Source organism: Mytilus trossulus, chromosome 3, assembly GCF_036588685.1.
Source record: "Mytilus trossulus isolate FHL-02 chromosome 3, PNRI_Mtr1.1.1.hap1, whole genome shotgun sequence".
Lineage (NCBI taxonomy): Eukaryota > Metazoa > Mollusca > Bivalvia > Mytilida > Mytilidae > Mytilus > Mytilus trossulus.
The window spans coordinates 12,825,303-12,841,872 of record NC_086375.1 but is presented as its reverse complement, the minus strand read 5'-3'; the positions used below and the strand labels follow the sequence as shown (position 1 = coordinate 12,841,872).

The 16,570-nt window shown below is 33.9% G+C and overlaps 1 protein-coding gene across 1 annotated transcript in view; it reads left to right on the top strand.

The window, feature by feature from the left end:
- LOC134710397 (uncharacterized) overlaps nucleotides 1–14,661 on the top strand; it is a 38,518-nt gene extending 23,857 nt beyond the window's left edge. The window contains exons 4-6 of the mRNA XM_063570752.1: nucleotides 2,775–3,004; nucleotides 5,455–5,749; nucleotides 8,848–14,661. Of these exons, the coding sequence (XP_063426822.1) occupies nucleotides 2,775–3,004; nucleotides 5,455–5,749; nucleotides 8,848–11,588 (3,266 nt within the window). The 3' untranslated portion in view covers nucleotides 11,589–14,661. The remainder of the gene's footprint in view (nucleotides 1–2,774; nucleotides 3,005–5,454; nucleotides 5,750–8,847) is intronic.
- The last annotated feature ends 1,909 nt before the right edge of the window (nucleotides 14,662–16,570 follow it).

The following is a 16,570-nucleotide window of genomic DNA, read 5'->3' as shown; positions in this document are numbered from 1 at the left end:
ATTTCCACAAAACTCAGATCAAGTTCAAATTTTGATAGAGTCACTTTTACTTTTCTTTGGTTACTAGAACACACCCGCGAAATCGCGGGCATATACAGCTTGTGAACTGTTGTAGAACGATTTTTTGTGAAAGATATTATGTATTGAGAATTACATAAAAGGTATCTCCCTTTTCCAAAAGTCCGATATTTGTTTCCTGTCTATTAAATTCAATTATATTCGTGTTTCCGGCCTACGATCACAATTATTCTTCTCCTTTGCTACAATGCTTCTTTTGGTAAAAGTCAATTCAAATTAACAATTTGCACCGTTTCAGATTTGAAATAAATGTAACTGCTTATATATAGACCATTAAATAGTCTAAAAAATATGCTTTATGACAATCCATCAGCTTTTTTTAGAGCCTTATTAACATGTCAATGGTAGGATTAGAATCATGTATAAATGAGTAATACCGACTAAGGCTAATTTGAGGGGTTGTCGATCGGAGGGGTCCTGATTCCGAAATCCCGGTCTGAAAACCATGAAATCCCGAAATGCAGAATTTAAAGATATTCATATCCCGAAATCGAAAAATATATTACCAGATCCCGTAAGGATCAATCCCAAATCCCGAGCCTAAAAAACCCCGATCCAGAAACCCAGAAAAAGGCCCTGCCTCCCTCTAATCTCTACCTTACTTTCATTTTTGCCAAATCACTATTTTCCATTTTAACAATAAATTATATATAGAAATTCCCTGACAGAATACAGAGAGTTTCTATATATTAAAGTAGTATAATCGTAGTTTATATGTAGATAAACGCGAACATTATTTGTCATCTCTAAAGTGATATAATAGTTGTGATTTTTGCGATCTAAACACCATGATATGGAGAACGCTCTACGATTGGTTGTACTTGTGTCACATGTTTCACCTATTTTAATATAAATGCAACTGGTATGATCCCTTGAATAGTAAACATTAAAAAAAAACCAGTAGACTGAATACAGAGATTCTCTATATATTAAAGAAGTATAATCGTAGTTTACATGTAGATAAACGCGAAAAATCATTGTCCCCTCTAAGGAGGTATAATAGTTGTGGTTCTTGCGATCTAAACACCATGCAATAGAGAACGCACTGATTGGCTTATCTATTTTTCTTTTTTGTTATCTATCATACGATTGGTTGTATTTGTGTATGTTTCAAACAGGAAGTCTTATCTATGACTGAAAGTTAGTCTGATGACGGAATCATTTCCGGACTCCTTTTTGTCGTTTTTCTCCCAAAATAACTCAATCTGAATAATCATAAGAATGGATGACAAATGCGACTATGCATGTTACCTATAGGACACAGAGGCATGATGATTGATTTATTGTGGAAGGAAGAGAAGCGACACCAAAAATGAGGTCTTCTCGTTTAATAGTATAGATGTCCCTTTATAACTTTATATGATATGCAAGCAAGGGCATCAGTTTTGTTCTGTGGACACATTCCCCATTTATTTCACAATTGTCTGTAATAACATTATTTATAGCTAGAACCTATAAATCTCCCTCCCCCTCCTCATGTCACACTTAGCTGAATATGATACAAAAAGTGAAACAAAAATTGTGTTAGCTTATCAATTGCAAGCATCATGAAACCATAATAAGCAATAAAAGTTCTATGATAAAAAAAAAATGGCAAAGAATTCAAAAGAAATAGTAGCAGCTTTGTTCATTTGCTTGTTCCTGGCTTTAACAGAGGGTAAACATGTTTGTGAGCATGGTGAGCCCCAGTTACCCGCCTCTGACTAGTGGTATTACATTGTACTTTTCAGCTCACCTGGCCCGAAAGGACCAAGTGAGCTTTTCACATCACTTGGCTTCCGTCGTAGTCGTCGTTAACTTTTACAGAAATCTTCTCCTCTGAAACTACTGGGCCAAATTTAAAGAATTTTGTCCCCAGTCATCATGGGGGTATGTAGTTTTAAAAATGTGTCTGGTGACCAAGATAGCCGTTAGGGCTAAAAATAGAACATAGGGGTAAAATGTAGAATTTTGCTTGTATCTCTGAAACCAAAGGCATTTAAAGCAAATCTGACACGAGATAAATAGTTTATCAGGTCAATATTTATCTATTAGCCCTGAAATTTTCAGACGAATCGGACAACCTGCTGTTGGGTTGCTGCCCCTGAATTGGTAATTTATAGGAAATTTTACCGTTTTTGGTTATTATTTTGAATACTATTATAGATCATTGTAGATAGAAGTAAACTGTAAACAGCAATAATGTTCAGCAAAGTAAGATTTACAAATAAGTCAGCATGACCAAAATGGTCAGTTGACCCCTTAAGGAGTTTGAGCCCTTTATAATCAATTTTTAACAATTTTTCGTAAGTTTTGTAAATTTTTACACAACATTTTCCGCTGTAACTACTGGGCTAAGTTCATTATAGATAGAGATAATTGTAAACAGCAAGAATTTCAGTAAAGTAAGATCTACAAACACATCACCATCATGGAAACAAAATTTTGTGATAAATCCATCTGTGTCCTTTGTTCAATATGCACATAGACCAAGGTGAGCGGCACAGGCTCTTTAGAGCCTCTAGTTTTTCAAAACTGCTAAATTTATGTTTCTTTTGAATCACTTATTTACAACTGTAATCAATGACCATGATGGACTCACTATACAATTTTTAGGTAAGAATATTTCCTAGTATTGATTTGGCTAAAAATGTATTAATAAACAAACTTGCTATTTTCTTTTACTTTTAATCTTTATTATATAATGTATTTTCTAGATGTTCCAGATTCTAAAACATTTGACGTAACTTTGATGATACTGTTACTGAGGAATTTGACTCCGATCACCCTTCCTCTTTGTGGATTTGACCATTTACCTTCTGCAATAGAAACCACACCAGCTGCAGACTTAGCAAGGATCAAACACTACAGGAATCATCTGGCTCATCTGGATGATGGCAAACTAGACACAGGGTTTTTTAATACTGCATGGAATGATATAACTTGTGTAAGTATCTTTATCAAGGTTCATTTAACTAATTGTAGGTCATCTGTCAGTAGATATTTGAAACCAAATTACAAGAAACCAAATAGAACTACTGTAATTTGCCTTAAACACACTTATGAAATTTATTTTATAGAAAATATATGATTTTGATTTTTGTGGCGCCTGCCAGTGACACTCATATCAAAATATTTATAAAGCTAAACAAGTACAAAGTTGAAGAGCATTGAGGATCCAAAATTCCAAAAAGTTGAGCCAATTACGGCTAAGGTAATTTATGTCTGGGATAAGAAAATAACAAATATGTAACACATAAAAACAAACGACTACCACTGAATTACAGGCTTCTGACTTGGTACAGGCACATACATAGATAATGTGGTGGGGTTTAACATGTTAGCGGGTTCCCCACCCTCGACCAAACCTGGGACAGTGGTATCACAGTACAACATAAGAACGAACTATAAAAACCTTGATAAGTCAATGTGACAAAAAAACATTTGACTCATCTGATATCAATATGAAGATGTGGTATGATTGGAAATGAGACAACTCTCCACTAGAGACCAAATGACACATAAATTAACAGCTATGAGTCACCGTTCAGTCTTCAACAATGAACAAATCCCCTACCAAATATTCAGCTATAAAAGATCTCAAAATCACAAATGTAAAACAATTATCAAGAAAAACAAATATGTGTCACAGCAACAAATGACAACCACTGAATAACAGGGTCCTGACTTGGGACAGGCACATACATACAGAAAGTGGTGGGGTTAAATGTTATGTTAGCCAGATCCCAACCCTCTCTATAACCCTAGACAGTTTTGATTTTTAGCTCACCTGACCTGAAAGGTCAAGTGAGCTTTTCTCATCACTTGGCGTCCGGCGTCTGGCGTCCGTAAACTTCTTCTCCTCTGAAACAACTTAGCCAAAATTAACCAAACTTGGCCACAATCATCATTGGGGTATCTAGTTTACAAAAATATGTCCACTGACCTGGCCAACCAACCAAGATGGTCGCCATGGCTAAAAATAGAACATAGGGGTAAAATGCAGTTTTTGGCTCATAACTCAAAACCTGTTTATCAGGTCGAGATCTATCGGCCCTGAAATTTTCATATGAATCGGACATTCCGTTGTTAGGTTGCTGCCCCTGAATTGGTAATTTTAAGGAAATTTTGCAGTTTTTGGTTATTATCTTGAATATTATAATAAATAGAGATAAACAGTAAACAGCAATAATGTTCAGCAAAGTAAGATCTACAAATAAGTCAAATGAACAAAATTGTCAGTTGACCCCTTTAGGAGTTATTGCTCTTTATAGTCAATTTTAAACCATTTTTCTAAAATTTATGTATTCTTTTAAAAACTCGTCTTCTCTGAAACTACCAGGCCAAATTTGACCAAACTTAGCCACAATCATCAATGGGGTATTTAGATTAAAAAATTTGTGGCTTGACCTTGCCAACCGACCAAGATGGCTGCCATGGCTAAAAATAGAACATAGAAGTAAAATGTAGATTTTAGCTTATAGCTCTGAAACCAAAGCATTAAGAGCAAATATGAGGAGGCTAAATTGTTTATCATGTCAAGATCTATCTGCTCTAAAATTTTCAGACAAACAGACAAACCGTTGTTGGGTTGCTGCCCCAGAATTAGTAGTTTTAAGGAAATTTTGCAGTTTTTGGTTATTATCTTGAATATTATTATAGATAGAGATAAACTGTAAAAAAGCAATAATGTTCAGCAACTTCAAATAAGTCAAACATTACCAAAATTGTCAATTGACCCCTTTAAGAGTTATTGCCCTTTATATTCATTTTTTAACAATTTTCATAAAGTTTTGTAAATATTTTCCACTGTAATTACTGGGCCAAGTTCATTATAGATAGAGATAATTGTAGCAACAAGAATGTTCAGTACAGGTAGATATACAAACACATCACGATCACCAAAACACAATTTTGTCTTGAATTTATCTGTCTCTATTGTTTAATATGCACATAGACCAAGGTGAGCGACACAGGCTCTTGAGAGCCTCTAGTTATAATGGTGGTGTCACTTTCAATTTTTTGCTGGATTACTCACTTTTCATTCTAATTGATCTTGAGTTGTGCGTATTTTAAAAGAACTGGAAAACAATCTTTTGTCAGCACTTTTACTGTTGTATGCACTGAATAAACATTTCATTTCCATGCTCAAAAGTTTAAATGAGATATTATAATATGACATTGACCTCATTTTCACCATGTACTTTTAATCAATAGACACTAAGTCTCTATCATTTACCTTTTGCATTTATGTTTAAGATATGCCATTTATTACTGGTTTGTTATTGTTTCGGAGTAATGCAAGAATTATTCAGACCCATTTTTGAACCTACAAGTTTTCATAATAAGTTTTATTGTAGTCATTTACAGTAACAAGTATCATCCTTTATTTTGCAGGCTGTTGATAGATTGGGTGGGCAGCAAATGAAGCAGGAGTGTAATCATCTGAAAACCAAACCATTAGATCAAACCAATCAAGAAATAATAATGGACATAAAACATTCCAATAATGAAATCCGGGAACTAAAAGATTCATTTAAAAGTTTGATAATATCTCATGAATTACTGCAAAAACACCATGCTGAAGTGAAGAAATCCCATGAGATATTACAGGATGACCATAGGAAAGTAACACAAGAAATGGAAACAATAAAAACTTCACTGAAGGATACTGTACCATGGAATATAAGAGGTAAACAGTTTGAAGGGACTTGGCAACATATTTTGTGGGACTTTTGGTTGGTAAGAGGTAGATACCTTTGGATTTTTAAATTCATCATAATGTCAAATCATGCAATTTAGTTTATATTGCGTCAGTTTTTTGAGACTTTATACCTTTAAGGTTGAAGCTATGGATTTTTTTGGAAAAAAAAGTTTGTTTCCAGTTTTTGGAGAATTTTTTTTTTGTTTTTTTCACCCTCAGCTGCCACTATATATGTAGTGCTAAAATTAAAAGAAAAAATTGTTTACGACTCTTTGCCAAAAAGTAGATTGTTTTTCGCCAGACACAGAAACAAAAGTTTGTCTGGGAAAAAAAACAAAGCCCCCCCCCCCCCCCCCCCTCTTCCGAAAATCAAATGGTTGCTGCCTTATGTTTACATAATTTTCACCCTCTGGTTGTTCAGTTAAATTTTCAGATATATATAAAAATAATGAGATGTGATATGCTTGATAATGATACATATATCTTTAAGAGCCCAAAGATGTGACTGTCATGACTGTAAGTAACTATATGTCACTATAGGGCCTCCAGCAATAAGCGCAACATACACACAGTAAGCTTTATACAAGGCCCTGACTCTTCAAAATTGGAATGATTCATACATACACGAAATCTAGATACCTGTTGTATGCAAAACAATTAACAAAAAATAAATATGTCAGACAAACTTTCAACTTAGTAAAGATCCCCTAAACATGGAGATATTTTTGAGCAAGTGTTATGTCGCAACCTAACCTTCAACAGTTTTGTAATATTACAAAGTAAGCACAAACTGTAAACAAATATGTGAAAATGAATTGATTCATTGTATTGGTATTATCCACAAATATAAATGGCAGAAGACACAGTATTACTAATCTGAGAGTAGTCAAAATTTATGAAAGCCCTCTCAAAGACCTTAAAATGATGCTTCCTAGACATATTACACAGTCGAAGCTAATAATAGTTATTGACTGGATATATGACCATACAGGATTTTAATTGGATAGTAATAAAATTGAGAATGGAAATGGGGAATGTCTCAAAAAGACGACATTGACCATAGAACACAAAACAGCAGAAGGTCACCAATAGGTCTTCAATGCAGCGAGAAACTCCCTCACCTGGAGCGTCCTTCAGCTGGTCCCTTAACAAATATTTATACTAGTCTACATACAAGACTAACAAAGGCCAGAGGGTCCTGACTTGGGACAGGCGCAAAAATGCATATTAATACATGTTTTAATGTATTGATAACAAAACAAATGAAGTACTGAATGATACAATATTCAAATATCTTAATCGTGTCAGATAATCAACAGCCTTTCAAAAAAAGTTGATTCAAACGGCTAACAAAAACACAAAAGACACAATGTACAGATCTGAGAGTACTTGCAGTTACTTAATACTAGTTCAAAACCAATAACATCTTATACTTATACAAAACAAATGTTTCTAAGACAAATGAATCAATCAGTATTCTACCAAAAACCTTACAAGGCATCCATGTCCTTTAGATAGCCTTCTCATTACCTTGACCTCAGTTCATGGATCAGTAATCCACATAAGCTTTGTTGATAAGCTCTGATACTTAGACACAAAAAAATGAACCAGTCAATATTGATTGTGTATGTAATAAAAATATAGTAATACAACAACGATATTTGATTTTGAATCAATAAGAAATATGTAAGTTGATTGGTATTGATTTTGGGGTTTATGCCCTAGCTGTGTTGGAAATTAGGGACAAAAAGGGTGAAGAAAGCATTCATCTTGTTTCAGAGCAGTTACTTGAGTATAACTTATTTATTAAAATCTATAAAAATGTACCACAATGTTCAATCCCAAAATGGACGTGTGGGATTGATTGTTGTGGTTATTGTCCTAACCGTCTAGGAATTATGCTTACGGGTACCTATTTCAGTGTGATATTATTCAAAGTCTTGAATTTTTTGTGTTTTTCAATATGCCGAATCTAGCTGTATTTAGATTGTTGCTGTGGTCCCATTTTTAAAATTGGGCAAATTTGAGGTCGAATGGGTTAAAAATTAAACTTTGCTGGTTTTGATAAAAAATTGTGTTTAGATTTTTATCTTGTCTGTGAAGAAAATCAAGAATATCAGCATAGGTATTGCTTTTCTTGAAACGACAACAGGGTAAAACGTTGTTAAGTTTTCTGCCAAAGTTGGTTTGATAGGAACCAGTTACAATAAGCAACCATATTTTCTATGAAGTAAACATTAAGATCAGAAAGTCCAAAATTGATTTTACCTAAAATTGAAATCTTGGGTTTTTTTCGTATGCTGAAAAATAAGCATGTATTCATCTTCTTTGATATTGGCCCTGTTTTCAAATTGGTACAATTCGGTGTCTAAAATTAAAAAAAAATAAATGTATGGGAATCTTTGATATGCTGAATTTAATTATTTATATGTTGGATTTTGGGCCCTGTTATCAAATTGTTGCACATTGAGGTCCAAAGGATCCAAGCTGAAACTCTGTTTGATTTCATAAGATATAGATTTTTTGTTTTTTTGTGATATGATGAATCTAACCATATATTTAGATATTGCCATTATTGGACCATACTAGGTTAATATCCTATTTCAAATACTTTATTTCTTCGACAATATTCATTCTGTGTCAGAAACATATGTATATATATGCTGCATCAAATATACTCACTATCCTAATTCAAAGCTGTATCTAGCTTGAATGTTGTGTCCATATTTGCCCTCAACTTTTCAGGATTCCACATCTGTGGTCGTATCAAGCTGTGTCATGAGAAGCATTTTATTTAAACATATTAAAAATATATTGTCACTGTTCATTCTATGGGAGAATTGATGCATACTAAATGCATATTACAGAAATTCCAAGAAGAAATTTGAAAAAAAATAAAAACTAATTAACAACAATATATTTCAAGAATAAAAATGAGATTTGTGAGTTTCAACAAAGTGCACCATTGATAATGACAGATATGTTAAACTGTAAGCAAACAAATGACTTATATTGATCATTTATTGTTCAGAGGTGATTGATTAATCTATTTTTATTTCTGATTGATTAATCTATTTCCATTTCAGCAAAAAATGAACAATTACTCAAAACCTGGAAGGACAGTGATGATAAGATGTTTGTTAACACAAGAGCTGCAGAGCATATTTTCGAATGTATAAAGGAAAACAGCTGTGTAACTATAACAGCTACGTCTGGTGTAGGGAAGACAGCAACACTGAGACATGTAGCTTTACAGATGGTAGAAGAATATGATGTACTTGTGGTCACAGAGCCAGGTGACATTCTGAGGTTTTACAATCCGAATAAGAAAACATTGTTTGTTGTTGATGATTTATGTGGAAACTTTTCGCTGGACCAGAGTGACATTAAATGTTGGGAACCAATACTAAAGGATATAAGACAAAATCTTGAAAAAAACCAAACAAAAGTTCTTGCAGCATGTCGGTTACAAGTGTACCTAGATGAAAAGTTTGATTCTTTGACAACTTTTAAGTCATGTGTATGTAACATGTTATCTAAAAACATTTGCTTGTCAAAACCGGAAAAAGAATTAATAGCTAAGTTGTATCTCAATGCAAAAGCCTCTGAAATAAGTGACTTTTATGATATTTATGACTGTTTTCCTCTTTTATGTAAATTGTACCATGATAATCCAGAACTTATTATTACAGATTTCTTTCAGAATCCATTTTCAATTTATGAAGCAGAGATTGATCAGTTTCTTAAGAAAGGGCATCACGCTAAATACTGTGCTTTGGCTTTATGTGTCATGTTTAACAACAAATTAAAGGAAGAAATGTTAAAAGAAGAGTTGAATGAACAAACTAGGGCTATTATAGAGAACACTTGTGAGGCATGCAGATTAGACAGGGGGACATCACGACTTGTATTACAAGATGAACTTGACTCACTTACACATACATTCATAAAGAAAGAAAAGAATGTATACAAAATTTTACATGATAAGATATTTGACTTTCTTGCTAAGATTTATGGACAAAAAATAATCTATTGCTTAATAAAGAACGCAGACAGTGGTTTGATAAAGGAGAGGTTTTTATTAGAAAGAAAGGACGACATGGATCAGTTTATTACTATTGTACCTCCAGTCTATCATCAGATGTACATACAGAGAATGATTGATGACTGGTCAAATGGAAAATTACAAGATGTATTTAGTAACATCAATATGAAAATACCTCAGTTCAGGCAGAAATTGCTCTGCTATTTGAAAACACTAGATATATCTTACCAAAAACAACTGGCAAATATCTGTGATGAACATAAATCATTATGTAAAAACCGTTATTCGTATATATTTGATGATGATGATGATGATTATGATGATGATGATGATTATACCTATGCACATACCTATGAAACTTCTTTATTACATTGTTGTTATTTAGGTGATATGTTATTTGTCATGTGGTTGTTAGACAAAGGAGTAGACTGTAATAAATGTGACAAATATAAGGAGTCTCCTGTAATAACCGCTTGTCAACATGGTCATACCGAGATAGTAAAAATGTTGTTAGACAGAGGAGCAGACTATGATAAATGTGACATGTATGGTGAGTCACCTGTACTGAAGGCTTGTGAAAATGGTCATATAGAAATAGTAAAGATGTTGTTAGACAGAGGAGCAGACTATGATAAATGTGACAGGTATGGTGAGTCACCTGTACTGAAGGCTTGTGAAAATGGTCATATAGAAATAGTAAAGATGTTGTTAGACAGAGGAGCAGACTATGATAAATGTGACATGTATGGTGAGTCACCTGTAATGATGGCTTATGAAAATGGTCATATAGAAATAGTTAAGATGTTGTTAGACAGAGGAGCAGACTATGATAAATGTGACAGGTATGGTGAGTCACCTGTACTGAAGGCTTGTGAAAATGGTCATACAGAAATAGTAAAGATGTTGCTAGACAGAGGAGCAGACTATAATAAATGTGATAACGGTGGTGATTCACCTGTAATAAAGGCTGGTGAAAATGGTCATACAGAATTAGTAAAGATGTTGTTAGACAGAGGAGCAGACTATAATAAATATGGAAGGTATGGTAAGTCACTTGTAATGAAGGCTTGTGAAAATGGTCATATAGAAATAGTAAAGATGTTGTTAGACAGAGGATCAGACTATAACAAATGTGACAGGTATGGTGAGTCACCTGTACTGAAGGCTTGTGAAAATGGTCATACAGAAATAGTAAAGATGTTGTTAGACAGCGGAGCAGACTATAATGAATGTGATGTAGATGACAGTTCACCTTTAATTAAGGCTTGTGGACATGGTCATACAGAAATAGTTAAGATGTTGTTAGACAGAGGAGCAGACTATAATAAATGTGATGAAGATGACAGTTCACCTTTAATGGAGGCTAGTCAACATGGTCATACAGATATAGTTAAGATGTTTTTAGACAGAGGAGCAGACTATGATAAATGTGACTGGATGGATAGATCACCTGTAATGAAGGCTTGTGAACATGGTCATATAGAAATAGTAAAGATGTTGTTAGACAGAGGAGCAGACTATGATAAATGTGACTGGATGGACAGATCACCTGTAATGAAGGCTTGTCAACATGGTCAAACAGAAATAGTAAAGATGTTGTTAGACAGAGGAGCAGACCATAATAAAGGTGATAATGTTGGTCAGTCACCTGTAATGATTGCTTGTGAATATGGCCATACCGAAATACTGAGAATGTTGTTAGACAGAGGAGCAGACTGTAATAAATGTGATGGACAGGGTCAGCTGCAAAGATTGCCTATAAAAGAGGAAACAAAGCTATAATTGCTATGATTTATCAACATACCAGTCAGAAAATAGTTCGAAATTGAAGTTTAATAAAAAAAATAATCAAATGCTTAAAAGGCAATAACAATGAAAACCAAGGAGTAAACAAAGACTCACAAAACCAAAGGACATTTACATCAACAGTTACAAATAATAATTAAGAAACAACATGAACTCCACTAAAAACCGGGATTGAAATCAGGTGCTCCGGAGGGGTAAGCATTTCCTGCATCGTATACGGCACCCGTCGTGTTATTTCTTTGTTCAGTTTGGTAATGATTGAAGGTTATTATGACTGAGGAAGAATATCAGATATGATTTCTGACACACCTTTGTCATAATGGCCAATCCAGCTCATGATGGCGACCGTAAAATTTCTTGAGTGATGACCTTAATTTGATTGATTCATAGCCCTGATTAGCATGTTTTGAGAAAGTAGTACTCCTCGTTCAACAAAATCAACGTACTTTGAGCTAGCTCTAGAGTAACGTATCAATTGAGAAACATATACTACATATGCTGGTGCCGCTGGGATGTTGCTACACAGAAATGGAAATTTAACAAAAGGAAAATTAAAATCATCGCGTTTGTCATAAATTTTGGTATTCAACCTACCATCAGTAGTCATTTCGAGAAAAAAAGGTCTAAATATAAAGCAGATTTATCTGTGTCGGTAGTATCTTTAATTTCAAATTCATTTGGATGTAATAAATGTAAGTGATCACTGAATCTATTATTATTTAGAGACAGTACATCATCAATATACCGAAAGGTGAAATTAAAAGCCTGGGCTAATTTCTTTTCTCCTTTCTGTACTAGCCCTTGGACAAATTCTGCTTCATAGGAATATAAAAACCAATCTGTAAGTAGAGGAGCGCAATTGGTACCCATTTGGATTCCAATAGTCTGTTGGAAGACCAAACCTCCAAATTCAACATATATGTTGTCAATTAAAAAGTCCAGCATGGCAGTGATATCCTCGTCGGTATATTTTTTCCTTGACTCTGTATGATTTTTCACAAAGGAAGCTAAATTCCAGCCCAAAACTAGATATTTAAAACGTCTAGTGCACTTTTTGTTAAAGCTGACGAGTTCTTTCAGTCGAGCTTTAAGTTAAGTATGTGGAATAGTGGTATAAAGAGTTGAAAAATCAAAGGTTTTAATGATGATACAATGTTTTAATGATTGAGATTATAAATTCACCAATCACTCTTTTTTGAATTTGACTTGAACTCGAATTTTTTAGTATCCACATCTGATTAACACCACTTCTTGAATATGCCGTTTCGGAATATTTCTGAAGTTTTTCTTTGACTGCAGTGAGTATGGCAGTAAGAACTTTAGAAAGGGGTTTAGTGGAACACTTGGAAGAACCTGCAATATACCTTTCCTTATAAGGATTCTTGTGAAGCTTAGGAATCCAATATAAGGATGGAAGATCCTGGTCTTCATCCTTTGGATTAACACCAAAGAAGATTAGAACCGATTTGTGGTTTTCCAGGATCTCCTGCTTCGTAAGCGTACTTAGTGTATATGTAGGATTTCCAAGTGTGTTATTTGTCCCCAGTTCCTTAATCAGGCAGTCAATGTATTGTTTCTTGCAAACAAAAACAATATTGTTTGAGGCTTTGTCAGCTCGAACGACAACATATTTGTCATGGAGGCGAGACAACTCCTCTATGACATGAGGGTCTTTAAAGATGGAAGGAGCTTTGGTGCTCATTGACCCTTTAAGCTTACTTACTCTTATCTGAATCAGTGACCTCACTGATTTTACCCACTCCGAAAGAGTGTCAACCTCAACTTTTTCTCTTTTTCCCCAGTCTTTTGCATAACCCTCAACAGAATCCATTAGTAGTTTGAAGTTCTGCTTCCAATTGATTGGCTGTGGCTCTGTGTATTTCGGACCCTTTGACAAAAATTGTCTCAACTTGTAATTATTGACTATGTTCAGAAATTACATGGTCAGCAGGATTATACACGAAAAGGGAATGGGAACAGGCACAATCAGGTGGTTTACCTTTAAATTTGAGGTCATCAATATTTAGATTCTGCAACACTTTTTTGTGATTAAACATTTAAGATGCAACAGGGTAGGTGTAGGAATAGGATACTATAGGAGAAGAGTGATCATTAAAGTAATAAAGAATGTTGCTTTTTACTCTTATTTGGTGAAAATTATTACTTATATTGATAGCATCAATACCCTTGTTTGTGAACTTCAAATTTTTGCAGTTCCTCCGAATGTTCAAAAACGGGTCTGAATAATCTATGTTTAGCAATATCCATCACCATGGCAACTATTTTAATGATTTAAAGGCTGTCATTAATATTTAACCCCGCCGCATTTTTGCGCCTGTCCCAAGTCAGGAGCCTCTGGCCTTTGTTAGTCTTGTATTATTTTAATTTTAGTTTCTTGTGTACAATTTGGAAATTAGTATGGCGTTCATTATCACTGAACTTTATATATATGTGTTTGGGGGCCAGCTGAGGTACGCCTCCGGGTGCGGGAATTTCTCGCTACATTGACACATTCCCCATTTCCCTTCTCGATTTTATTTGTTGATATTTAAACTTGTGTGTGGTATATGTTTATACCTGTTATATTGAAAGTTCGATATTCTACCTTTTTTCTAGAGACTTTCTTGTTATTGCTTACATTACTTAAGGATGTACTTAGGTCAGGTGTAGGAACTTGTGTCAGATTTTTGTTTTGTCATACGATACAGGGTAAAATATATTGCACCATAACACCCATTTTTCTTTTCATATAAGACTTCAATAGCTCATAAAAGGTCATTTAACAAAATTTAAGCATATTATAGATTTTTTTTCTTTCGATTTGAGGCCCAAATGATACCGATGCAAGTATAAGGTAAAAGTCTGAGTCAACTAATGCTCTTCTGACTTAGAGTATCAATTTTAAATTCCAAATTTGTTTTTTTATTTCACCTTAGTACATCCTTAACCTATTGAAGATATATGTATTTAAATCCGTTGTAAATACTAATATTAGTCCGTTTTATTTACAAAATACAAATATTATGACAAGATATTTCAGTCATTGCCTCCATTGTTTAAGTAATATAAACTTCAAATTAAAAAAATATAATGCATATGTTTTTTTATAACTAAATGTCTAGTTATTATGATAAAACTTATGTACACTACACTAACTTTTTTCTGAAGAATATTCTATAATTTGTCCAAATTTAAAACACTTTTTTGAATTTCAAAATGTATGGCCGGAAATTTTTATAGCAAATGGTGCCCTCAATTTGGTGCCTTTAGTGTTATCAGTTGAACAAACATCAGTGCAATTCATTATAAGGTTTACGGAAGTGATAACATGAGTCGGTATAAGGTTTACGGAAGTGATAACATGACCGTCATTATAAGGTCAACGGTAGTGAGAACATGATAATCATAACACATTCTACAGTACTAAGATCATGAGAATCATTATAAGATCTTCAATAATGAGAACATAAGTATAGTAATTATTAGGTCAACAATAGTGAAACATTAGAATCATCATAAGGTCTTAGATATTGAGAACATGACTGTCATTATTACGTCTACTAAAGTGAGATCAAAAGATTCATTATGAGTTTTTCAATAGTGAAAACATGAAAGTCATTATTAGGTCTTAAATAATGAAAATATGACAGTTTTATATGGTCTACAGTATTAAGAACATAAGTCATTATTAGGTAAACAGTTAGCAGAGCATGAGAGTTATTATTTGTGTTACAGAAAGGAAACACATTAGAGTCATTATAAGGTCTGCAGTGCTAAGAACATGACAGTTATTATAAGGTATACAATATTAAAAACATGACAGTCATGATAAGGTATAAAGTATTAAGAACATGCAAGTCATTATAATGTAAACAGTTAGCAGAGCATGAGAGTTATTATTTGTGTTACAGAAAGGATAACATATGGGATTCATGATAAGGTCTACATCAGTGATAACATAGTCAATAATGGTTCTACAGTTCTGAGAACATGTGTTATTATAAGGTCTACAGAAGGCAGAACATGAGAGTTCGTTTTTTCTCTACAGAATGGATAAATGAGGGGCGAAAGATACCAGAGGGACATTCAAACGCAAATGTGAAAAATAAACAGTTAACCTCAATGCAAAAAAAGACCAATAGAACACAAAACACAACATAACAAAATTAAAGACTGAGCAATACGAACCTAACTAAAAACTGGGGATACTTTCAGGTGCTCCGGACGGGTAAGCAGATCCTGCTCCAAATATGGCACTCGTCGTGTTACTCATGTTATTACAAACCCGGTAATAAGTCTAACTCGGTAGGTCACTTTCGGGAAAAGGGTACGGGATTATAGTTACAACATTAGGAACATATCCGTTGTCATCTGTGAAACCGGTATTCCATAACAGACAACCAACTCTTGATGGCATCCGGTACAACTTACGAAGGGATGACTAAAACTTCATCACTTGGAACTATTGGTTTAATAGCTTCCTTGTGAGCAGCAATCCCCTATCAAGGAAATCATGATGGCAAATACACGCCATAGAATATCGTATCAACTGGGAGATAAATACTCCCTACGCAGGCACTGATGGAATGTTGCTACAAAGAAATGGAAAGTTTACATCTTTGAAGCTGAAATCTTCTCTTTTGTGGTAAAGTTTTGTTTTCAACTGACCTTATTGTCAATTGCTAGATGTAAGCCAATATATGAGCCAGACTTAACTGTATCTGTTGAATCCTTTATCTCAAGTTCGATGGAAAGATTTGTTCAACATAGTCACCAAATTTCGGATTATTTAATGATAGAACACCATCTATATAGCAGAAAGTAAAGTTAAAAAATACTGCTAACTTCTTTTCTTTCTTCTTAAGAAGCTCCTGTATGAAATCAGCCTCATATGAATAAATAAAAACAATTCGAGGGACACAGTTTATTCCCATGGGAACGCCGATTGTTTGTTGAAA